A 26,493-nucleotide genomic window follows, 5' to 3' on the forward strand; every position below is an offset into this window, starting at 1 on the left:
GATGGACAGTCCTTGTTCTACCTAGGGTTCACAGTCTTAATCCCCATTTTACAGATGAAGTAACTGATGCCCAGAGAAGTAAAGTGACTTGCCCAAGGTCACACTGCAGACACGTGGTGGAGCTGGGATTAGAACCCAGATCCTTCCAACTCCCAGCCTACGATCTATGCACTAAGCCACACTGCTGCTTCTCAGGGCTTTCAGAGCTTTTCTAACCCCTCCTTCTGGGGTGGTAAGTCCAGTAGACCATGATCCCCAAAGGGAAACACGTGCTGTCCGGTCAGCTTTGCAGTGAGACTGGCGAACAAGGATCGAGGAGGTGGCCGCTATGGAGACGGCAGGGAAAGGAGGCAGATGGGGGCATCAAACCTGGCCAGAGGCTGATGGGTTCTCCTCGCTGACCCCCAGATGGGGAGCAGCATTGCCCAGCCCGAACGTCAGACCCCAAGAGAGGGGACTCAGAGAAGGGAAGGGAGAGCAGGGGAAGGGCGAGCAGCCCAAGTTCAAACCCAGAAGGTACTGGCTGAGGACAGTCTTGATAAGAACAAGTACCGATGAAGAGGAGACCTCTATTTGTATCCACTCCAGCACTTAGTACAGTGCCTGGCACATAGTAGGTGCTTAACAACTGTCATAATTATTCCCTCACTCTAGACTGTGAGCTCGATGTAGGCAGGGAACGTCCCTGTTCATTGTTGTATTGTACTTTCCCAAGCCCTTAGTCCAGGGCTCTGCACACTGTAAGCATGAGCCCACTGTTGGGTAGGGACTGTCTCTATGTGTTGCCAACTTGTACTTCCCAAGTGCTTAGTACAGTGCTCTGCACACAGTAAGCACTCAATAAATACGATTGATGATGATGATGACCCCCCTCCCCCCCCCACAGCCATCACTGCCCGCCCCAACCCCTCCAAGGCAGACGCCACCCCCCAGTGCCCCAGGGAGATGCCATGTATGTTCCTGCCACTCGATAAAAAAGATTTATTCCCAAGCACGGAGGGGAAAGGGTAGGAGGGGGACAGCTCAGCGCTTCACTCCAGTGCAAAGTGCTCTGCACAGATGTCATTCTTCTGGCCCAACAGTCCCCTCGCCTGGATGAACTCCAGGGCCACGGGGCCGGTGGCTTTCTTCTTGAAGTCTCGGTCAAAGATCTGGAAAGCAGAAAGGAGATGGGGGAGGGGATAAGACGTCACACTTTACCCTCCGGCCCGGGGTCACCTGGGGACTCCTGGTCCAGCCGCACGGGTCAGGCAAGGTCTGGCCTGCCCTGGGGATGGAGGAATCAGCCCAACTACAGAGGGCAGGAGTGTCCGGGCCAGGGCTTGGGCCCACAGGCTCTCAGGGAGGTGGAAAGCCAGGCTTTCCGCTGCCCTCTCGGGAAAATGCCTCTCCAGGGAGAGATGGCAAGGGCGGTGACCCCAGGAGAAGGAGGGACACGGGCCAGAACCCCACGCCCGGGTTTTAAAAGGGGGAGTGGGAGGCTGCCTAGCAAGGCTGAGCTGGCTGGACCCAGATCCTCCTCTAGACTGTAAGCTCACTGTGAGCAGGAGATGTGTCTGGTTACTATTTTACTGTAGTAATAATAATGATGGCATTTATTAAGCGCTTACTATGGGCAAAGCACTGTTCTAAGCGCTGGGGAGGGTACAAGGTGATCAGGTTGCCCCATGGGGGGGCTCACAGTCTTCATCCCCATTTTCCAGATGAGGGAACTGATGCCCAGAGAAGTGAAACGACTTGCCCAAAGTCACACAGCTGACAATTGGTGAAGCCGGAATTTGAACCCATGACCTCTGACTCCAAAGCTACTCTCCCGGGCGCTTTGTCCAGTACTCCGCACACAGTAAGCGCTCAGTAAATACGACCGAATGAATCCCCCTCTGGCCATCCCTTTGCTCCCAGCCCTTCCCAGGGCCACTCCCGGTCTTGCCTCATAGGAAGTCAGGTCCAGGAGCTCCGAGATGGGGTCCTCCTGGCTGGCCAGGGGGCGGTTGATCACCATGGCTGCTCTGGCCACATCCGGGTGGTAGTGTTTCTGCAGGGCCTGGAGGGACAGAATCAGGAACAGTGATGGAAGTTTCCATCACCACTTACTGGGGGCCCGGCCCTGCTGACTTGGACTTCCCAAGCACTTAGTACAGTGCTCTGCACACAGTCAGCACTCAATAAATACAATTGAATGAATGAATGAATGCTGTCTAAGCTCTGGGGGAGACACAAGATCTTCCTGTCGGACCCAATCCCCGTCCCGCAAGGGATTCACAGTCTAAGTAGGAGAGAGAACAGGGATAAATATAATAATTAATATAACATAATTATGGTATTTGTTAAGCGTTTACTATGTGCCAAGCACTGTTCTAAGCCCTGGGGTAGATATAAGGTAACCAGGTTGTCCCATGTGGGGCTCACAGTCTTAATCCCCATTTTACAGATGAGGTCACTGAGGCACAGAGGAGCTAAGTGACTTGCCCAAAGTCACAAGGCTGATAAGAGCTACTGACAGCTCACCTCCTCCAAGAGGCCTTCCCAGACTGAGCCCCTTTTTCCTCTCCTCCTCCCCATCCCCCCCCGCCCTACCTCCTTCCCCTCCCCACAGCACCTGTATATTTGTTTGTACAGAGTTATCACTCTATTTCACTTGTACATATTTACTATTCTATTTTGTTAATGATGTGCATTTAGCTTTAATTCTATTTATTCTGACGACTTGACACCTGTCCACATATTTTGTTTGGTTGTCTGTCTCCCCCTTTGAGGCTCTGAGCCCGTGGTTGGATAGGGACCGTCTCTATATGTTGCCAACTTGTACTTCCCAAGCACTTAGTACGGTGCTCTGCACACAGTAAGCGCTCAATAAATACGATTGAATGAATGAATGACAAGTGGCGGAGCCGGGATTAGAACCCACGACCTCTGACTCCCAAGCCCGTGATTTTGCCACTAGGCCATGCTGCTTCTTGAATCCCCATTTTACAGATGAGGAAACCGAGGCCCAGAGAAGTTAAGCAATGTGATCACTAGAGGCCAAGTGGCAGAGCCGGAATTAGAACCTGGGTCTTTGGACTCAGAATATTGTGCTCTTTCCACTAGGCCATATTCACTGGAGCCCTGTGTGGGACAGGGACCTTTTCTGATCTGACAACCTTAAATCTAGCCCAGAACTTAGCACACAGCGCTAGGCACATAGTAGGTGCAGAGGCCAGAAGATGCAGGGAACTTATGGGGGAGGGAGGGAAGGGCCAGAACGTGAAAAAAAAAAAAATTATCATGTTTGTTAAGCGCTTAACTATGTAATAATAATAATGATGATGGCATGTGTTAAGAGCTTACTATGTGCACAGCACTGTTCTAAGCGCTGGGGAGGTTACAAAGTGATCGGGTTGTCCCATGGGGGGTTCACGGTTTTAATCCCCATTTTACAAATGAGGTAACTGAGGCACAGAGAAATGAAGTGACTTGCCCAAAGTCACACAGCTGACAAGTGGCGGAGCCCGGATTTGAACCCATGACCTCAGACTCCCAAGCCCGGACTCTTTCCATTGAGCCACGCTGCTTCTCAGAGAAGGGGGAGAGAGATCGGGGGGAGAGAGAGCTGGGGGGGAACCGGGTTGGTTTTGTACCGGCACTGTCCTAAACGTGGATACAAGCAAATCCGGTTGGAAACAGTCCCTGTCTCACGTGGGGCTCACGGTCACAATCCCCATTTTACAGATGAGGTAACTGAGGCCCAGTGAAGTGACTTGCTCAAGGCCATACAGCAGACAAGTGGTGGAGTCGGAATTAGAACCCATGACCTTCTGATTTCCAGGCCCGTGTTTTAGCCCCTACATCACTGAAGCCGAGGAGTTTCTGAATCCGCAGGCCCAGGCAGGGAATGTGTCTGTTATATTGTCCTCTCCCAAGTGCTTAGTACAGTGCTCTGCATGTGGTAAGCGCGCAATAGATACGATTGATTGATTGATTGATTGATTGCCTGACTGGCTCACCTGCAGCTCCCAGAGGCAGCTCTCCAGGGCCCGGCTCTTGGCCGGATCTTCTTCCTCCATGTCATACGGATCCGCAGCCAACGCTGTGGAGGGAATGAGGTCACGAGAGGTCAGCGGATGGGAGAGGTAGGCGACGCTCCCCGCCGGGAGGGGCCAAGGAAAGCCGAGAAGGGAGAGAGGGCATGTCACATAATAATAATAATAGTAACATTAATAATAATGACGGCATTTATTAAGCGCTTGCTATGTGCAAAGCACTGTTCTAAGCGCTGGGGAGGTTACAAGGTGATCAGGTTGTCCCACGGGGGCTCACAGTCTTAATCCCCATTTTACAGATGAGGTAACTGAGGCCCAGTGAAGTGACTTAATAATAATAATAACGGCATTTATTAAGCGCTTACTATGTGCAAAGCACTGCTCTAAGCGCTGGGAGTTTACAAGGTGATTAGGTTGTCCCACGTGGGGTTCACAGTCTCAATCCCCATTTTACAGATGAGGTAACTGAGGCACAGAGAAGTTAATAATGGCATTTGTTAAGTGCTTACTACGTGAAAAGCACTGTTCTAAGTGATGGGGAGTTTACAAGGTGATTAGGTTGTCCCACGTGGGGTGCAAAGTCTCAATCCCCATTTTACAGATGAGGTAACTGAGGCCCAGAGAAGTGAAGTGGTTCGCCCAAAGTCACACAGCTGACAAGTGGCGGGGCCGGGATTTGAACCCATGACCTCCGAGTCCAAAGCCCGTGGCCTTGCCACTGAGCCACTGCTGCTTCTCCCTGGATGCTTGGAATCGATAAGCCCTTTGGCAGCTATTACCTCACTTTATACCCGACACCTCAAGGAGATTCAGAGAGGCGGCTGGTCTTACCCTCTTTAAATTAAAGATAAAGAAGCTGAGGCCCGGACAGATTAGGAGATCAGTCCAAGTTCACGCAGCATCCCAGTAGTAATGTTGGGACTAGAATTCGGGTCTTCTAACTTTGCCCCGGTGACTGGCCCTGACACGGGGGGTGAGCCCTAACATCCTCCCTACCACCCTACCATTCCCTCCTCTCTCCTGGGCCATTCCCCTGCCAGACAGGGAGAGAAAAGAAGCAGCGTGGCTCAGTGTAAAGACCACGGGCTTGGGAGTCAGAGGTCACGGGTTCAAATCCCAGCTCCGCCAATTGTCAGCTGTGTGACTTTGGGCAAGTCACTTCACTTCTCTGTGCCTCAATTACCTCATCTGTAAAACGAGGATTAAGACTGCAAGCCCCACGTGGGACAACCTGATCACCTTATATCCTCCCTAGCGCTTAGTACAGTGCTTTGCACACAGTAAGCACTTAACAAATACCAACATTATTACTATTATTATCCTCCCTGCCACCCTACCATTCCCTCCTCTCTCCCGGGCCATTCCCCTGCCAGACAGGGAGAGAAAAGAAGCCCGTCATCTTAGCCACCGCTGGACGTTCCTGGAAAGGCCTGGAAGCAGCAGAGGTTGGGGATGGAGGAGACGGGAACAGAGCGGGAAGGGAGACACCGGGTCCGGTAATCCCGGTGCCGCCGCCCTCCACCGCGGTCCAGGGATGGGGACGAGATGGACGGTCTGGACAGCCAAACCAGGGGAGGCTACCCCAATCAATCAATCAATCGTATTTATTGAGCACTTACTGTGTGCACAGCACTGTACTAAGCGCTTGGGAAGTACAAGTTGGCAACATATAGAGACAGTCCCTACCCAACAGTGGGCTCACAGTCTAAGGGGGCCCCAGACTGAGCCCCCTTTTTCCTCTCCTCCTCCCCATCCCAACTGCCCTACCTCCTTCCCCTCCCCACAGCACTTGTACAGACTGATTACTCTATTTTACTTGTACATATTTACTATTCTATTTATTTTGTCTATGACATGCATCTAGCTTTATTTCTATTTATTCTGATGACCTGACACCTGTCCACATGTTTTGTTGCCTGTCTCCCCCTTCTAGACTGCGAGCCCGTTGTTGGGTAGGGACCATCTCTATATGTCGCCAGCTTGGACTTCCCAAGTGCTTAGTCCAGTGCTCTGCACACAGTAAGCGCTCAATAAATATGACAATGAATGAATGGACACAGGCTGGGGAGTCCCAGAACTGTTCCCCAAAGGCAGTTCAAGCTGCCAGGATGTGTGAGAGGGTAAGAACCGCCCCGGCGCAGCTAGGTCAGAGAGAGCCCAGGCCCAGCTGGTGGTGAAAATGGAACGGTCAGCCCCTCCTGCCCGGGGCCGGCCCGCCCACCCGCCCCTTTCCCCCAGCCCAGACGCTGACCTGACGGCAGATCCGTGGGGGTGGCCACGGGGCGGTGGACGAGGGCCTTACAGGCGGGGTGCCGGCGCAGGAGGTTGCAAATGAACGGTACGACCATGAGCAGCGCCTCGGGGGGGGCCGTCAGGGCCAGGCGGGCCAGGCGCTTGGTGAACGCGGCCACCAGGTAGGCGGGCAGATGTCTGCAAAGCGATAAGGGTTAAGGCCGAGAGCCTATCGCACTCGCCCTGACACCCTGAAGGATGGCAGAGGAGAAGAAGCGGGAACGTAATGACAACCCTAATACCCAGCCAGGTGACCACGTGTGACCCCTCACCCAAGGGTCTTTTTAATCCAGGGGCTAACTCTCCCGACGTGTGACCTCTCACCCAAGGGTCTTTTTAATCCAGGCGTTAACTCTCCCGACATCCTGCCTCTGGGTCTGAGCCCAGGTGGCTTGAGGTTTCTTCGATGCCCCTCGGCGCCCATCTCCCTCCCCTCCCGGCCGGCGGCCCCGGCTCCGACCGAATCCAGCTGAGGCCTGGCCCACCCACTCACGATGAAGACAGGAACAAGTCGGTGAGGTGGAAGAACCGGGCACGGTACTTGACGTGGTAGATGGAGGGATCCAGGAGGCTGTACAGCTTCTGGTAAAAGCCAGGGTATTCCCTGGAGGGAGAGAAGGCCATCAGGCAGGGCCAATCAGTGGCCTGGAGGAACCTAAAGCGCTGGCAGTACCCCGCAAGTTGCCGGGACTCCATTCTCAAAGATGCGACGGGCCTTTCGCATCCAACATCTGGTTAGCTTCTCTGCCTGGCTCCGGCATAGCCGGGGAGAGGGACGGGAGAATAAGCAGGGATAAGCCTCGGATGACGAACAGTCACTCAGCTGGCCAAGGACAGAGCCGGCACCAGATCCTAAGTCCCCTGACTCCCAGCCCAGATCTCAAGCCCTGCTGACCCTGCTCCCTTCCCCTCTTCTGAAAACGTAGACTGCTCCCCCTCCCCAGAGATCCCCCAAGCAAGGCAAGTTATTTGCCCACCGAGCCCAGGGACGAGGTAAGTCCTAAAGGCCAAGTCGGTGTTGACTAAGGGGGCAGGTTGGGGGTGAGGATGCGGAAGCCCAGTGATTTGGGGGGGCAGGAGGGAAGGAGACAATGGAGGATGAGGTCTGAGGGAAGGGGTGGGGTAGAAAGAGCCATCCCTAGTTAGACCGACCGGTGATCCAAGCCGCTTACTTGCCTCACAGATTGCCCACAGCCTGGATCGGGGGCCAGAAAGAGCCTCCTAAATCTCTCATCTCTCCACCCTATATTCCCTTCCTCCCGCATTACCTGTGTTCTTGAGTCCGTGTCCCTTAAGTCCTTTGGTAATAATAATTATGGTATTTATTAAGTGCTTACTATGTGCCAGGCACTGTACTAAGCACTGGGGTCAATACAAGCAGATCGGGTTGGACATAGTCCCTTTCCCACGTGGGGCTCACAATCTCAATCCCCATTTTACAGATGAGGTAACTGAGGCCCAGGAAAGTAAAGTGACTTCCCCAAAGTCACACAGCAGACAAGCGGAGGAGCCGGGATCAGAACCCATGACCTCTGACTCCGAGGGCCCATGCTCTATCCGCTACGCCATGCTGCTTCCCGATACTCACTTCCAACCCCCAACAGCTCTTATATACATATCCTGGGACTCTGTTGCTTCCTCTACTTATAATTTAGTGACTGTCGCCTCTGCTAAATAGGAAGCTCTTTGAGGGCAAAAATTGTATCTACTTCTATTGTACTCTCCCAGTAATCAATTGTAGTATTTGTTAAGTAGAAGCAGCGTGGCTCAGTGGAAAGAGGCCGGGCTTTGGAGTCAGAGGTCATGGCTTCAAATCCCGGCTCCGCCAATTGTCAGCTGTGTGACTTTGGGCAAGTCCCTTCACTTCTCTGTGCCTCAGTTCCCTCGTTTGTAAAATGGGGATGAAGACTGTGAGCCCCACGTGGGACAACCTGATCACCTTGTATCCCCCCAGCGCTTAGAACAGTGCTTTGCACATAGTAAGCGCTTAACAAATACTATCATTATTATTATTATTAAGGCAAAAACTCCTCACCCTCAGCTTCAAGGCTCTCCATCACCTTGCCCCCTCCTACCTCACCTCTCTTCTCTCCTTCTCCAGCCCAGCCTGCACCCTCTGCTCCTCTGCCGCTCACCTCCTCACTGGGCCTTGTTCTCGCCAGTCCCGTCATCGACCCCCGGCCCACGTCATCCCCCTGGCCTGGAAAGCCCTCCCTCCGCACATCCTCCAAGCTAGCTCTCTTCCTCCCTTCAAAGCCCTACTGAGAGCTCACCTCCTCCAGGAGGCCTTCCCAGACTGAGTACCCTCCTTCCTCTCCCCTACCTCCTCCTCCCCATCCCCCCCCACCTTACCTCCTTCCCCTCCCCACAGCACCTGTATATATGTATATATGTTTTTATGAATTTATTACTCTATTTTATTTGTAGATATTTATTCTATTTATTTTATTTTGTTAATACATCTTGTTTTGTTGTCTGTCTCCCCCTTCTAGACTGTGAGCCCGCTGTTGGGTAGGGACCGTCTTTATATGTTGCCAACTTGGACTTCCCAAGCGCTTAGTACAGTGCTCTGCTCACAGTAAGCGCTCAATAAATACGACTGAATGAATGAAGTGCTTACTATGTGCCAGGCACTGTACTAAGCACTGGGGTACATATAAGCTGATCAGGTTGGACATAGTCCCTGTACCGCCTAGGGCTCACAGTCTTAATCCCCTTTTTACAGATGAGGTAACCGAGGCCAAGAGAAATGAAATGACTTGTCCAAGGTCACCCAGCAGACAAGTGACGGAGCCAGGATTAAAAGCCAGGTCCTTCTAACTCCCACACCCGCACTCTATCCACTAGCCCAAGACCTTAATACAGAGCTCTGCACCCAGGAAGTACTCAATAAACATCGGTGACTGACTGTCATCATCATCATCATCAATCGTATTTATTGAGCGCTTACTGTGTGCAGAGCACTGTGCTAAGCGCTTAGGACTGTCCACCTTGCGCCAGGCCTGGTAGACGAGGGGAGAGTCCAAGCCAGCTTGAGATCCTTTGGGTTCCTCAGGCCCACAGAGAACAGGGCTAATACAGTAGATGAAGATCAGCGATAATGATCTGTAGCCTTTCCTATCACCTGCCTCCTCTCTCACCCATCCTGCAGGCATCCCATCTCACTGACCCCAATTCTGGCAGCACTGATCAGATCCATGGCCATCCCCCTCCTTCCCTCCTGGCCCCTACTCTGGTAAGTAGAGCTATGGTAATAATAATAATAATAATGATGGTATTTAAGCGCTTACTATGTGCAAAGCACTGTTCTAAGTGGTGGGGAGGTTACAAAGTGATCAGGTTGTCCCACAGGGGGCTCAAAGTTTTAATCCCCATTTTACAGACAAGGTAATCAATCAATCAATCGTATTTATTGAGCGCTTACTATGTGCAGAGCACTGTACTAAGCGCTTGGGAAGTACAAATTGGCAACACATACAGTCCCTACCCAACAGTGGGCTCACAGTCTAAAAGGGGGAGACAGAGAACAGAACCAAACATACCAACAAAATAAAATAAATAGGATAGAAATGTACAAGTAAGATAAATAAATAGAGTAATAAATATGTACAACCATATATACATATATACAGGTGCTGTGGGGAAGGGAAGGAGGTAAGATGGGGGGATGGAGAGGGGGACGAGGGGGAGAGGAAGGAAGGGGCTCAGTCTGGGAAGGCCTCCTGGAGGAGGTGAGCTCTCAGCAGGGCCTTGAAGGGAGGAAGAGAGCTAGCTTGGCGGAGGGGCAGAGGGAGGGCATTCCAGGCCCGGGGGATGACGTGGGCCGGGGGTCGACGGCGGGACGGGCGAGAACGAGGTACAGTGAGGAGATTAGCGGTGGAGGAGTGGAGGTTGCGGGCTGGGCAGTAGAAGGAGAGAAGGGAGGTGAGGTAGGAGGGGGCGGAGGTGATGGAGAGCCTTGAAGCCCAGGGTGAGGAGTTTCTGCCTGATGCGTAGATTGATTGGTAGCCACTGGAGAAACTGAGGCACAGAGAAGTGAAGTGACTTGCCCACACAGCTGACAGTTGGCAGAGCCGGGATTTGAACCCATGACCTCTGACTCCAAAGCCCGGGCTCTCCACTGAGCCACGCTGCTACTTGTTAAGCACTTGCTAGGTGCCAAGCACTGCACTAAGGGCTGGGGTAGATGCAAGATAATCGGGTCGGACGTAGTCCCTGTCCCACATGGGGCTCGCGGTCTACGAAGGGAAGGATGCCGACTCCAATTCCCCATTACACAGGAGGAAGCTGAAGCCCTGAGGAAATGAGTGACTTGCCCGAAGGCACGCAAATGGTGGAGCCAGCCTCAGAGCCCTGATCCTGACACCCAGGCCTCTGCTCTTGCCACTAGGCCACGGCTGTTTCTCCGGTGAAGGTAAAATGGCTTCCAGGAGGAAAGACCAGCCGTCTGGGCCTTGGGTGTCTAGCTGAGGGTCCCTGAATGTGGCGTCTCTCACGGGCCCAGTTCTGCTCCCCTAGGGGCCCACCGACTCAGGTACTCCCCCGAGCCCCATCCCTCCCGCCGCGAGCCTGCATCCCGGCTCCCCGACTCACAGGTTGTGCTGATGGATGAGAACAAAGAGTCCATTCAAGGCCAGAAGGCTGATGGCCCCTCCTGCAACAGACCCAACAGTTACCGAGCCCACATGGGGTGGGTACTGAGACAACATCTTCCAGGCCCAGGACGGAGACCGGTACACGCCTGCACTCACTCTCACATCCCGAGCCAAGACCAATGGGCCCAGAAACACACAAACACACACATACGCCTCCCCGTCTCCACCCCCGACATCCCTACTCCCACACCCAAGCCTGATGTTCGGAGAAGCACAACTGGGTCCGATGCACACAATCCCACATCCAAGCCAAGGCCGATATTCAGAGAAACAAAATGACCTCCACAAAACACACGCTCCTAGACACAAGCAGGGATGGATGTGGGCAGAAATTCACCCTTGCATGCCCCTCTTCCCCACTCTCCAATACCTACCCATGGGTCCCACAGCCCCAGACCCAAAGGCCCGTGCATGCACTCTCTCTCTCTCTCACACACACACACACAAACACACACACCTCTCTCTCTCTCTCCTTTCCTCTAGTACATACACACACACCCCAGGGCCAAGCAAGCACAAAAAACGAGATACGCACCCACAAACCTCCCCCCTCAGAGCCACAGATGCCCACCATATGCAGAGCCGAGCAAACACTGATGCAGTTACCCCGGCCCCCAACACACACGTCTTCCCCTCCCCGCGTAATAAAGCAATCAAAGACACACACAGCCATAGGATCACCGCCCGCCACCCTTCGAGCCGACCTTGGAGCCGTGCTCTCCCCTTACCGATGTCATAGGCTCTGGTCAGGAAGTCGATCATCAGAGTTGGTTGGCTCATGTGGGCCAGGATGGTGTCGTGCATGATGAGGAGAACCTTCTTGTACAAGGAGCTGGGCAGCTGCAGGAGGGACAGCACAGCGTTAGATTGCTTGAGGGCAGGAACCGTTATTTACTCGTTTGGAATGACCCCATGTAGTCCTCTAAACATCAATACTGGTGGCACCTATCCGGGCAAGGCAGGAACCGCAGGCAGTTAGATGCTCCAGGCCCGCAACCCCCCACCGTCCCTGATGCTCTCTGCTCCCCACATACTGCTCCTCCCCACCTCACCCGGCAAGGCACGAGCATTCACTAGCTCAGCTACCCGGGCTGTTCGGGACACAACGGCCCTCCCGGGCCGGGATCTGAGACCCTCGGGAAAGAAGAGACAGAGAGACGGGACATTCCCAGGAGCCCTCACTCCCAAACTTGGGCCCCAGAGGCAGCCCTACCTTGTACTTGAGAAACTTGAGCCACATCCTCTCAAACACTTTCTTGTGTTCCTGAAAGGAAAGACCAGGTCCCAGGCTGGTGAGCTCAGTCTTTCTTGGGGTGGGTAGCAACCACTGCGCCCCCTCCCCTGTTGGCTCCCCATCAGGCTAGAGCCCCCAGCCCAGCGTTTACCTTCAGCTGGGTGACTTTCCAGGTCTCTTGTATCTCTGTCTCAACGGAGGTGGGACGGGGAGAGGAGAAAGAAAAAGTTCCAATTTACACACGGTCCTAAAACCTTCTGGCAGATCTTACTCCTGCCTCGGGAAAGCCCATTACCAGCATTGATCCAACTCATTCAGGAGCGGGTTCTCTCCCCCAAACTATACCGGTTTTATTCCAGCCATGGAAATTCCTCTCAGATACCAAGGGGCACCCCACTCAGGCCGTAGAAAGATAATTACATCTCTCCCCTGGATTTCCACTATACCTTTCTCTGAAGATCTCCTGATGCTCTCCCCAGTTAACTCCTTAGACCTCATTGGCTCTTCAGGAGTAGAGGAGGCAGGGACTAGCAACCTCATTTTTACAGACAAGGGAGATGGGCTCAGAGAGTTGAGTAACTTGGCCAGGGTCTCCCAGCATGATGAGGCCATAGTCTATACAACAGTAATATGAATGGCACTTATTTTTCCAAGGCGCTTGGACAACAATCCCCACAGCATCCCCACGAGGCAGGGAGAAGTAAAATCATCGCCCCCATTTCACAGATGAGAACACCAAGGTTCAGAGAGGTTAAGTGACTTACCCAAGGTCCCACAGTAGGTAATGGAGGGCCAATATTAGAAGCCAAGTCTCCTGACTCCCTCAAACCCCCACTAAAATGCAGGCTCTGGATTTGGCAGAAAAATCTACACTTCCCTCTTGTTCCCCCCAACCTGTTAACAAACCACCTCCTTCAGCAATCAGTCCCTGCCTCTGGCCTGGAATGCCCTCCCTCCTCATATCTGACAATGACTCTTCCTCACTTCAAAGGCTTATTAAAGGCACATCTCCTCCAGGAGGCCTTCCCAGAATAACCCCTCCTTTGCTCTTCTCCCTCTCCCTTCTGCATCTACCTGACCTGCTTCCTTTATTCTCCCCCACTTCCCAGCCCCAAAGCGCTTACGTACGTATCAGTAATTTATTTATTTGTATTCCTGTCTGTCTCCCCCGCTCTAAAACGTAAGCTGGATGTGGGAAGGGAATGTGTCTGTTTATTGTCACAAAATCACCTGGTAACCTCCCCAGCACTTAGAACAGTGCTTTGCACATAGTAAGCGCTTAATAATTAAACGCCATCGTTACTATTACTGTTGTGTTGTACCCTCCCAAGAGCTTAGTACAGTGCTCTGCACACAGTTAGCACTCAATAAATATGATTGACTATCTGACGGAGCTTGCTCCCAGGCCTCTGCCGCGGCCTGCCCGCTCTGGCCCTTCTCCCAAGGCTCCTCACTTTTCTGTTTCACGTAGAAGTTGTTGAGTTTGCTCTCCTGGCGGGGCAGGCTCACGCCGGAGATCAGGGTGAAGGTGTTCTGCTGAAACGCGGGGTGAGGCTCCTAATGGGGAGAGGCAGACTGGTCCAAACTGACCCGAGGGCCCAACGGGGCCCGCAGCCTGGGCGGCCACAGGCTGGAGAACCCTCCACCCCGTCCCGGTGCCAACCCCCTCACCTCTCCGTGCATATCCATGACCCTAGCTATCATCTCTTCGGTCATCTGCATCACGTGGTAGCGTATGTCATCGAACTCCAGGAATTCCTGGAAGCGGGAGATCAGCAGGGACCCATCGCCCTTCACGGGGATCAGGCCCTCTACGACGCACTGGGAGAAAGGAGGAAGGCCAAATTAAACAATCTGCAGCTGCTCCGTGGCCCAGTCAGAAGCCACTGGTCCTGCATCCGGTACCCAGTGGGCAAAGGGCCCGGGGTCAGAGGCAGCCGAGGGGGCAACAGAAGAAGAACAATGGGACCCACCCCTGCCCTTGAGGTGAGTGGAAGCTCCTTGTAGACAGGAACGCCTCACTTCCGTTTTGTATTTCTCGAGCTCTTAATCCTGGGCGCTACACCCAGTGAGGGCTTGTCCAACTTGATGATCGCCTAACCACCCCGGTGCTTAGTACACGGTGAGCACTTAATGTCACAATGCATTGCCGCTATGGAGGTCACGGCACTGGAAAGGGCAAGGGCCTTCAAACAAGTAAAAACGACCAACGACGGAGACAAGTGAACGCAAACAGAAATGAACCCCTATAATTTACGAAGCCAAACCTAAGGGCTGCGGCCACGAAGAGGGGGAGGGAAAAGATCATCTGGGGTTTCCCCGTCCCTTCCCCAGGCAAGTGGACACCTGGTAGCTTAGTACAGTGCTCTGCACACAGTGAGCACTCAATAAATACGATTGAATAAATACAATTGAATGGTTGCCATTTTTCTTTAAGATGTAAAGAGGCGGCATGGCCTAGTGTAAAGAGCTCAGGCCTGGGAGCCAAGAGATCAGGCTGTGCGACCTTAGTCAAGTCCTGTAAGCATTCTGTGCCTCAGTTTCCTCCCCTGCAAACTGGAGATAGAAAACTTGTTTTCCCTTCCTCCTGGACCGTGAACACCCTGCTGGCCAGGGACCGTGTCCGATATCTTGTATCGGCCCCAGCGTTCAGCACAGGGCTGGCAAAAACTCAGTGCTTAATACTAGCGCTACTATTAGCGGTGTTATTAGGTAGTCGGAAAAAAGGGAGGAAAAAGCCAAAAGTCCAAGTCAAAGAAGCCTTCCTAAGTCAATCCGCCGCTGTTGGTGCCGACAATTCCAGGACCATGTCTAACTCCAGTGTACTTTCCCAAGCCCAAGTATGGTGCTGTTGCATGGAATAAGCACTCAATAAATGCAATTACTACTACTATTATCACCCCTCAGCCCCGGTGTGGCTCCTTTCCCCCCAGCCTCTCCCACCCTCCATGGCTCTTGTAGACCCTTCTGTCCATCCCCTGAGATTTGGGGAGGTCTGACCCGACCGGGTTCGGTTTTCACGGGTTCGGTTTTCAGTCTCTCTGCCCATGGCTGAGAGGGGCAGAGCAAAAGGGGCCCATTGGCAGGGGAAGACGACAGCAGGGCCACAGGCCTTGACCAAAGGGCTCCCCTCACCGCGGCCCACCCACCCCGGAGCCCACCACCTCACCTTGAGGACCTCACGCGGGAAGAGGTAGTTGCTTTTCCACTTGGCTTTGGCCAGCGGGTACGTGCCCTCCATCTGCACAAACTTCATGAGGGTGCACAGAGCCAGCTCCTGGAAGGGGAGGGGAGCAGAGATCAGGGTGTGGGGAGGGCAAGGTCCCACGGGTGCTCCGCCAGATGTGGGAAAGGGAGCGGCTGGAGACGAGACGGTGGGATCCAGGCACCGGACAACAGGAGCCTTGTCCCAGATCACCGGCAATCTCTGGCTCAGGCCAACCAGTCCCCTGGAACGATACCTCACTGAGCGATACCTCACCAGTGACGGGTATCTCTCCCGTTCTGAAAAATCTCCAGAGACGGGGAGTGATCTGTTTCCATGTTCAATCACGCCGGATCAGGAAATTCATTCAATCGTATTTATTGAGCGCTTACTGTGTGCACAGCACTGTACTAAGGAAGAAATCCTTCCTTAAGTCTAACCCAACTCCCTCTTGCTACAAGGCCTCTTCCACGAGGCCTTCCCTGACTAGGCCCTCTTTTTCCTTTTCTTCAACTCCTTTCAGCGTCACCCCGACCTGCTCCCTTTCCTCATCCCCCCTCCCAGTCCCCCGGCACTTATTATATACATATAAGTCATCTAACCCAACTCCCTCTTGCTACAAGGCCTCTTCCACGAGGCCTTCCCTGACTAGCCCCTCTTTTTCCTTTTCTTCAACTCCCTTCGCCGTCACCCCGACCTGCTCCCTTTCCTCATCCCCCCTCCCAGCCCCACGGCACTTAGCACATACATATCTGTATTTTATCTTTTCGTACTGTCTGCCTCCCCCTCTAGACTGTAAACCCGTGGACAGGGAACGTGACTGTTAACCGCACTCTCCCAAGCGCTTAGTACAGAGAAGCGGCGTGGCTCAGTGGAAAGAGCGTGGGCTTTGGAGTCAGAGGTCGCGGGTTCAAACCCCGGCTCCGCCAACTGTCAGCTGTGTGACTCTGGGCAAGTCACAACGTCTCTGGGCCTGTTACCTCACCTGTAAAATGGGGATGAAGACTGTGAGCCCCCCGTGGGACAACCTGATCAGCTTGCAACCGCCCCGGCGCTTACAACAGTGCTCTGCACATCGTAAGCGCTTACTAAATGCCATCATTATTATTATGATGATGGTAAGCACTCAATAAACACGATCGACTGACTGCTGTGTAAACTCACTTTAACTCGTCCGACGGTGGGTGGCTGCTGACCAACTCTCCGGCCCCGAACCCGTGACCCACCTGGATCTGGAAGTTGTGGTGGGACTGGAGCTTGCTCAGGCTGTTGCAGCAGCTGCGGTAGCGGTGTCTCATCCACATGCGGTACTTGATGACGGCACTGCAGGAACCTGCGAACAGACACAACTTCAGCCCCTGCTCCGTCCCCCGGGGGCAACTGAGGCCGAGCCTGCCCGCTTCTGCTTTGGACAGCGCTTAGTACAGTGCTCTGCACTCAGCACTTAAACAGGACTGAATGAATGACAGAACTTTTGGCATGGGGGGAATTAAGGGGAGTGTGAAGCAGGTGTTTATTACTCTATTTATTTTATTTGTACATATCTATTCTATTTTATTTTGTTAGTATGTTTGGTTTTGTTCTCTGTCTCCCCCCTTTTAGACTGTGAGCCCACTGTTGGGTAGGGACCGTCTCTATATGTTGCCAATTTGTACTTCCCAAGCGCTTAGTACAGTGCTCTGCACATAGTAAGCGCTCAATAAATACGATTGATGATGATGAAAGGAGTGAGAAGGAGCAGTGTGGCCTACAAATGATGGTATCTGTTAGGCACCTACTCTGTGCCAAGCACTGTTCTAAGCACTGGGGGGGGATACGGGGTGATCAGCTTGTCCCACATGGGGCTCACAGTCTTAATCCCCATTTTACAGATGAGGGAACTGAGGCTCAGAGAAGTTAAGGCAGCAGGGCTCAGTGGAAAGAGCCCGGGCTTTGGAGTCAGAGGTCACGGGTTCAAATCCCAGCTCCGCCACTTGTCAGCTGTGTGACTCTGGGCAAGTCACTTAACTCCTCTTTGCCTCAGTTCCCTCATCTGTAAAATGGGGGTTAAGACTGTGAGCCCCCCGTGGGACAACCTGATCACACTGTAAACTCCCCAGCGCTTAGAACAGTGCTTTGCACATAGTAAGTGCTTAATAAATGCTATTATTTTTATTATTATTAAGGGACTTGCCCACGGTCACAGAGCAGACAGGTGGCAGACCCGAGATTAGAACCCCTGACCTCTCACTCCCAAGCCCGTGCTCTTTCCACTGAGCCACGCTGCTTCTCAAGTAGTAAAAAGAGCACGGGCCTGAGAGCCAGAGGACCTGGGTTCTAATCCTGGCTCCCCCACCTGTCCGCTGTGTGACTTTGAGCAAGTCATTTCACCTCTCTGGGCCTCAGCCCCCTCATCCGTAAGACTGTGAACCCCACGAGGAACATGGACTGTGGCCAACCTGATCAGCTTTCATCTACCCCAGTGCTTAGTACAGTGCCTGACAGATGGCAAGCGCTTATTAAATGCCATTTTAAAAAAAAAGCGGGGAAGGGAAGGGGCAGACGGGGAGAAGGTGGAGGCTTGAGGGTGTTCTAAGCCGAGCCTGTTAGCGTGGCTCAGTGGAAAGAGCCCGGGCTTTGGAGTCAGAGGTCATGGGTTCAAATCCCACATCTCCACCAATTGTCAGCTCTGTGACTTTGGGCAAGTCACTAACTTCTCTGGGCCTCAGTGACCTCATCTGTAAAAATGGGGATGAAGACTGTGAGCCCCCCGTGGGACAACCTGATCACTTTGCAACCTCCCCAGCGCTTAGAACAGTGCTTTGCACTTAGTAAGCGCTCAATAAATGCCATCATTATTATTATTACTACTGCACCACAAGTGTTCTCTAGACTGTAAGCTCTTTGTGTCTGTTACATTGGTACACTGTACTCTCCCAAGCGCTTAATACAGTGCTCTGCAAAGAGTAACCACTCTATAACTACAACTGACTAAAGAGGACAGCACGGGCTTGCAAACCATGTCGGCAAACTTCCCAACCGCAGCATCCACTGGCAATAAAGCAAAGGCTTTCAGTGCTCTTTAGTAGTAATAATAATAATGATAGTAATTGTTAAGCGCTTACTATGTGCCAAGCACTGTTCTAAGCACTGGGGAGGATACAAGGTGATCAGGTTGTCCCACATGGGGCTCACAGTCTTCATCCCCACTTTACAGATGAGATAACTGAGGCCCAGAGAAGTGAAGTGATTTGCCCAAAGTCACACAGCTGACAACTGGCGGAGCCGGGATTTGAACCCAGGACCTCTGACTCCCAAGCCCGGGCTCTTTCCATTGAGCCACTCCTACCCCTCTGTGGGCTACGAACTGTTACACTGTACTCTCCTGAGCACTGAATACAGTGCTCTGCACCCAATAAGTGCTCAATACGGTTAAGTCATTCAATCACTCACTAAATCATGTTTATTGAGCACTTACTGGGTGCAAAGCATCGTGCTTAGCACTTATGAGAGGACAACAATAAACAGACACATTCCCTGCCCACAGGGGCTTACAGTCTGGAAGGGTTGGGTGGGGGGGACAGACATCAATACAAATAAATTACAGATAAGTACGTTAAGCACTGTGGAGCTGAGGGGGGGAAGGAATTAAATGTCTGGAATCAATCAATCAATCAATCGTATTTATTGAGCGCTTACTATGTGCAGAGCACTGTACTAAGCACTTGGGAAGTACAAATTGGCAACATATAGAGACAGTCCCTACCCAACAGTGGGCTCACAGTCTAAAAGGGGGAGACAGAGAACAGAACCAAACATACTAACAAAATAAAATAAATAGGATAGATATGTACAAGTAAAATAAATAAATAAATAAATAAATAAATAGAGTAATAAATATGTACAACCATATATACATATATACAGGTGCTGTGGGGAAGGGAAGGAGGTAAGATGGGGGGGATGGAGACGGGGACGAGGGGGAGAGGAAGGAAAGGGCTCAGTATGGGAAGGCCTCCTGGAGGAGGTGAGCTCTCAGCAGGGCCTTGAAGGGAGGAAGAGAGCTAGCTTGGTGGATGGGCAGAGGGAGGGCATTCCAGGCCCGGGGGATGACGTGGGCCGGGGGTCGATGGCGGGACAGGCGAGAACGAGGTACGATGAGGAGATTAGCGGCGGAGGAGCAGAGGGTGCGGGCTGGGCTGTAGAAGGAGAGAAGGGAGGTGAGGTAGGAGGGGGCGAGGTGATGGAGAGCCTTGAAGCCGAGCGTGAGGAGTTTCTGCCTGATGCGCAGATTGATTGGTAGCCACTGGAGATTTTTGAGGAGGGGAGTAATATGCCCAGGGCATTTCTGGACAAAAATAATCCGGAACAACTGGCAGCATATGAGAAGCAGCGTGGCTCAGTGGAAAGAGCCTGGGCTTTGGAGTCAGAGGTCTTGGGTTCAAATCCTGGCTCGGCCAACTGTCAGCTGGGTGACTTTGGGCGAGTCACTTCACATCTCTGGGCCACAGTTACCTCATCTGTAAAATGGGGATTAAAATTGTGTGAGCCCCCCGTGGGACAACCTGATCACCTTGTAACCTCCCCAGCGCTTAGAACAGTGCTTTGCACATAGTAAGCGCTAAACAGATACCATCATCATTATTATGAACTGGCGAGGGAGCTGGCCATGGGTGTCAATAAGGGTGGAGAAACAGTTTTGCCGGGCAGAGTTAAAGCACGCAAGGGTAAACTAGAAGTGGACAAAGTCAGCCTGATATTTAGATTTGGTTGTCCCACCCAAGAAGACAAAAACTCCCCTCCACTGGCTTTAAAGCTCTCCATCTCCTTGCCCCTTCCTACCTCACCTCCCTTCTCCCCATCTCCCCATCTCCATCCCAAGCCACAGACTCCGCTCCTCTGGTACCGCTAACCCTCTCGCTGGGCCTCCATCTCGCCTGTCTCGCTGCCGAGCCCTGGCCCATGTCCTACCTCTGGCCTGGAACGCCCTCCCTCCTCAAATCCGCCAGACAATGACTCTCCCCACTTCAAACCCTTACTGAAGGCCCACCGCCTCCAAGAGGCCTTCCCAGACTAAGCCCCCCTTTTCCTCATCTCCCCGTCCCTTCTGCATCACCCTGACTTGCTCCCTTTGCTCTTTTCCCCCCTCCAACCAGCCCCACAGCACTTATGTCCCTATCTGTCATTTTATTTATCCCTTTGTCCTTCCCCTCTCCCAGCCCCAAAGCACTTATGTCCCTATCAGTCATTTTATTTATTTGCATTGATGTCTGTCTCCCCGCCTCTACACTGTGAGCTTGTTGTGGGCAGGGAGTGTCACTGATGACTGTTAGATTGGCCTCTCCCAAGCGCTTAGTCCAGCGCTCTGGGCACAGTAAGTGCTAAATAAATACAACTGAATGAAAGAGGTCGCGGGGTTGCTAACTAACTGTGAGCCCACTGTTGGGTAGGGACAGTCTCTATATGTTGCCAATTTGTACTTCCCAAGCGCTTAGTACAGTGCTCTGCACATAGAAAGCGCTCAATAAATACGATTGATGATGATGAGGATGGTTGGGGGGTCGAGGGCAGCAGCACCAGAGACATTCACTCATTCATTCATTCAATAGTATTTACAATAATAATAATGATGATGGCATTTGTTAAGTACCTACGATGTATCAAACACTGTTCTAAGCACTGGGGTAGATACAAGGTTGTCCCATGTGGGGCTCACAGTCTTAACCCCCATTTTCCAGATGAGGTCACTGAGGCGCAGAGAAGAGAAGTGGCTTGCCCAGGGTCACACAGCAGACAAGCTTCAGAGCCGGGATTAGAACCCATATTCACTCATTCTTTCAATCATATTTACTGAGCGCTTACTGTGCGCAGAGCACTGTGCTAAGTGCTTGGGAAGCACAAGTTGGCAACATACAGAGATGGTCCCTACCCAACTACAGGCTCACAGTCTAGAAGTGGGGAGACAGGCAACAAAACAAAACATGTGGACAGGTGTCAAGTCGTCAGAACAAACAGAATTAAAGCTAAATGCACATCATTATGGTTGTACATATTTATCACTCTATTTATTTATTTTACTTGTACATATCTATCCTATTTATTTTATTTTGTTAGTATGTTTGGTTTTGTTCTCTGTCTCCCCCTTTTAGACTATGAGCCCACTGTTGGGTAGGGACAGTCTATATATGTTGCCAATTTGTACTTCCCAAGCGCTTAGTACAGTGCTCTGCACATAGTAAGCGCTCAATAAATACGATTGATGATGATGATCATTAACAAAATAAATGGAATCGTAAATATGTACAAGTAAAACAGAGTAGTAAATCTGTACAAACATATATACAGGTGCTGTGGGGAGGGGAAGGAGGCAGGGTGGGGGGGATGGGGAGGAGGAGAGGAAAAAGGGGGCTCAGTCTGGGACTTCTGACTCCCGAGCCCGTGCTCTTTTCACTGAGCCACGTTGCTTTTCTATTTACTGAGCACTTACTGTGCGCAGAGCCACTTCAATTCTCTGGGCCTCAGTGACCTCATCTGTAAAATGAGGATTAAGACCGCGAGCCCCACATGGGACAACCTTGTATCTCCCCCAGCACTCAGAACAGTCCTCGGCACCCAGTAAGCGCTTAACAAATACCACCATTATCATCACTATCCAAGGTCGCGCAGCAGACAAGCGGCGGAGCGGGGATTAGAACCCAGGTCCTCTGACTCCCAAGCCCGTGCTCCTTCCACTAAGCCATACTGCTTCTCTATCTATTGAGCGCTTACTGCGGGCAGGGCACTGTACTAAGCACTTAATAATAATAATAATAATGATAGCATTTATTAAGCGCTTACTATGTGCAGAGCGCTGTTCTAAGCGCTGGGGAGGTGACAAGGTGATCAGGTTGTCCCACGGGGGGGCTCACAGTCTTCATCCCCATTTTACAGATGAGGGAACTGAGGCGCAGAGAAGTGAAGTGACTTGCCCAAAGTCACGCAGCTGACGAGTGGCGGAGCCGGGATTTGAACCCATGACCTCTGACTCCAAAGCCCGGGCTCTTTCCACTGAGCCACCCTGCCCATATCAAGTACATGCCCATATGGTACTTGGGAAAGTACAATACAGCAATAAAAGAGACAATCCCTGCCCACAACGAGCTTACAGTCTGGCAGCAGGGGGAGAGACGGACATCTTCAAATAAAGGATGAAGTAAGGGGAGCCCCTTCACCCCCAGCCCCCCGAAGACCCCCGGGCCGGGGTCCTCACCTTCCACTAATGCCTCCTCGCCAGGCAGGCTCCCCACGAACAGTTCCTTCTTCTTCAGCAGGGCCTCAAAAAGCCGGCTGCAGGTCTGGATGGCGGCGGAGACTTCATCCATCTTTCCCGACTGAGGACACGGAAGGAAGGAGGGGTGTTGGTGAAACCCTCCACCCTCCCCCCCACGAACCCCCTAGGGAACGTTTCTAGACTGTGAGCTCATTGTGGGCAGGGCCTGCCTCTCTTTATTGCTATATTGTACTTTCCCAAGTGCTTAGCACAATGCTCTGCACACAGTGAGTGCTCAATAAATACGACTGAATTGAACTGTCTGTTGATTGTTGAATTATCCTCTCCCAAGCACCTAGTATCAAGACTGTGGGGGTCCACGCTGGACAGGGACTGTGTCATCCCCAGCGCTTACAACAGTGCTTTACACATATTAAGCACTTAATAAATGCCAGCAAAAAAAAAAACCCCAAGTTGCTTGTATCCACCCCAGCACTTAGTACAGTGCCTGGCATATAGTAAGTGCTTCACGAATACCATCATTATTATTCATGGCTTCGTGGAAAGAGCCCAGGTTTGTGTGTCAGAGAAGAAGCAGCGTTAGAGAAGCTTAACTTCTCTGGGCCTCAGTTCCCTCATCTGTAAAATGGGGATGAAGACTGTGAGCCCCACGTGGGACAGCCTGATTACCTTGATTCCCCCCCAGCACTTTGAATAGTGCTTATTTTATTTTATTTTATTTTGTTAGTATGTTTGGTTTTGTTCTCTGTCTCCCCCTTTTAGACTGTGAGCCCACTGTTGGGTAGGGACTGTCTCTATATGTTGCCAACTTGTACTTCCCAAGTGCTTAGTACAGTGCTCTGCACACAGTAAGTTCTCAATAAATATGATTGATTGATTGATTGATTGAATACCATCATTGTTATTCATGGTTTCGTGGAAAGAGCCCAGGTTTGTGTGTCAGAGAAGAAGCAGCGTTAGAGAAGCTTAACTTCTCTGGGCCTCAGTTCCCTCATCTGTAAAATGGGGATGAAGACTGTGAGCCCCACGTGGGACAGCCTGATTACCTTGATTCTCCCCCAGCGCTTAGAACAGTGCTTGGCACCTAGTAAGCGCTTAACAAAATACCATCATCATTATTATTCTCTGGGCCTCAGTTCCTTCATCTGGAAAATGGGGATGAGGACCGTGTGTCTCACGTGGGACAACCTGATTATCTTGGGGTTTTTTCCCAAAGGTATTTATTAAGTGCTTACTATGTGCGAAACACTGTTCTAAGCGCTGGGGGGATACAAGGTGATCTGGTTGTCCCCTGTGGGGCTCACAGTCTTTATCCCCATTTTACAGATGGGTTCAGTGAGGCCCAGAGAATGATAATGATGGCATTCGTTAAAAGCTTACTATGTGCCAAGCACTGTTCTAAGCGCTGGGGTGGACACAAGGTGACCAGGTTGTCCCACGTGGGGCTCCCAGCCCTAATCCCCATTTTCCAGATCACTGAGGCCCAGAGAAGTGAACCGACTTGCCCAAAGTCACCCTGCTGACAAGTGACTGGGGTGGGAGTCGAACCCACGCCCTCTGAGTCCCCGGCCCGGGCTCTTTCCCCTGAGCCCAGCTGCTTCCTGACTGATTGCTTAAGCGCTTAGTCCAGTGCTCTGCACACAGTAAGCGCTCAATAAATACGATTGAATGAGTGACTGACTGAGCGAGCCTTCACTCGTTCATTCATTAATTCATTCGATGGCGTTGCTGGGGGGCTCGCTCCTCCCCCTGGGCTTCCAGGCTGCCCATCCATCCCCTGGCCCCCTCCTCCCTCCCCTCCCTTCTCTCCTTCTCCAGCGCAGCCCGCACCCTCCGCTCCTCTGCCACCACTAACCTCCTCACCGTTAGGCCTCATTCTCGCCTGTCCCAACTTCAACCCCTGACCCCCCGTCCTCCCCCGGGCCTGGAATGCCCCCAATCCCTCTGCCCCTCCGCCAAGCTCGCTCTCTTCCTCCCTTCAAGGCCCTGCTGAGAGCTCACCTCCTCCAGGAGGCCTTCCCACACTGAGCCCCTTCCTTCCTCTCCCCCTCTCCATCCCCCCCATCTTACCTCCTTCCCTTCCCCACAGCACCTGTATATATGGATATATGTTTGTACATATTTTTTACTCTATTTGTTTATTTATTTTGTACATATCTATCCTATTTATTTTATTTTGTTAGTATGTTTGGTTTTGCTCTCTGTCTCCCCCTTTTAGACTGTGAACCCACTGTTGGGTAGGGACTGTCTCTAGATGTTCCCAATTTGTACTTCCCAAGCGCTTAGTCCAGTGCCTCAATAAATACGATTGATGATGATGATGATGATGAAGGCCCTACTGAGAGCTCACCTCCTCCAGGAGGCCTTCCCAGACTGAGCCCCCTCCTTCCTCTCCCCCTCGTCTCCCTCTCCATCCCCCCATCTTACCTCCTTCCCCTCCCCACAGCACTGGGTATATGCTTGTACACATTTATTACTATCTTTATTTATTTTACTTGTACATATTTATTCTATTTATTTTATTTTGTTCACATGTTTGGTTTTGTCGTCCGTCTCCCCCTTCTAGCCTGGGAGCCCGCTGTTGGGTAGGGACTGTCTCTAGATGTTCCCAATTTGTACTTCCCAAGCGCTTAGTCCAGTGCTCTGCACATAGTAAGCGCTCAATAAATACGATTGATGATGATGATGATGATGAAGGCCCTACTGAGAGCTCACCTCCTCCAGGAGGCCTTCCCAGACTGAGCCCCCTCCTTCCTCTCCCCCCTCGTCTCCCTCTCCATCCCCCCCGTCTTACCTCCTTCCCCTCCCCACAGCACCTGGATATATGTCTGTACGCATTTATTACTATCTTTATTTATTTTACTCGTACATATTTATTCTATTTATTTTATTTTGTTCACATGTTTGGTTTTGTCGTCCGTCTCCCCCTTCTAGCCTGGGAGCCCGCTGTTGGGGAGGGACCGTCTCTAGATGTTGCCAACTTGGACTTCCCAAGCGCTTAGTGCGGCGCTCCGCACACAGTCAGCGCTCAATAAATACGACTGAATGAATGAATGAATGAATGAATGAATGGGAGAGGACAGTGCAACGAGAGAGACGGCCCGGGGGGGGCGCCCCTTAGCCCTCCTCCCCCTCGCAGCCCTCTTCCTCCTGCTCCTCCTCCTCCTCCCGGTCCTCCCTCCCGCTCCCGGTCCCGTCCCGGCACCTGCAGAAAGTCCAGGATGTCGAACACGAGGTTGGCGTTGGTGCGGCTGCCGAGGACGGAGCTCAGCCGGCTGGACAGCACCGCCCCCGCCGACCCCTCCGCGGCCGAACCCATGTCTGTCTGTCTGTCTGTCCGTCTGTCTCTGTCCGTCTGTCCGTCTCTCTCCGTGTCTCCGTCCCGCGGCGGCCGGGCCCGAACCACGTGCGCGGAAGGGGCGGGGCCCCGGGCTGCGGGCCGGGGGCGGGGCCTGGGCCACGATTGGTGGGCGGGGGTGGGGGGGCGGGGCCCGGGCCGGGACGCGGGCCAGGATTGGTGGACGGGGGGAAGGGGGCGGGGCTGAGGGCCGGGGACTGGATTGGTGCAGCGGGAGGCAGGGGGCGGGGCCAGGATTGGTGGGCGTGGCCGGGGCTGTGGGGCGGGGGCCAGGATTGGTGGATGGGGCCTGGGCCAGGATTGGCTTATTTATTTATTTATTTTACTTGTACGTATTTATTCTATTTATTTTATTTTGTTAGTATGTTTGGTTTTGTCCTCCGTCTCCCCCTTTTAGACCGTGAGCCCGCTGTTGGGTAGGGACTGTCTCTAGATGTTGCCAATTTTTGTCCTTCCCAAGCGCTTAGTACACACATAG

General features: G+C 52.4%; 1 protein-coding gene across 1 annotated transcript; it reads right to left on the reverse strand.

The window, feature by feature from the left end:
• Positions 1-957: 957 nt before the first annotated feature.
• NOC4L (nucleolar complex associated 4 homolog) lies at positions 958-25,989 on the reverse strand. Its single transcript, XM_038762994.1, has 15 exons — positions 25,863-25,989; positions 22,637-22,757; positions 16,635-16,741; positions 15,373-15,480; positions 13,875-14,024; positions 13,658-13,760; positions 12,355-12,389; positions 12,183-12,233; positions 11,698-11,809; positions 10,908-10,968; positions 6,808-6,918; positions 6,274-6,452; positions 3,987-4,069; positions 1,931-2,044; positions 958-1,151 (listed from the first exon to the last, which is right to left on the reverse strand). The coding sequence occupies exons 1-15, from the start codon at positions 25,974-25,976 to the stop codon at positions 1,032-1,034; spliced, it is 1,569 nt and encodes a 522-aa protein (XP_038618922.1). The 5' UTR covers positions 25,977-25,989; the 3' UTR covers positions 958-1,031.
• Positions 25,990-26,493: the final 504 nt, after the last annotated feature.

This window comes from Tachyglossus aculeatus, chromosome 21, assembly GCF_015852505.1.
Source record: "Tachyglossus aculeatus isolate mTacAcu1 chromosome 21, mTacAcu1.pri, whole genome shotgun sequence".
NCBI lineage: Eukaryota > Metazoa > Chordata > Mammalia > Monotremata > Tachyglossidae > Tachyglossus > Tachyglossus aculeatus.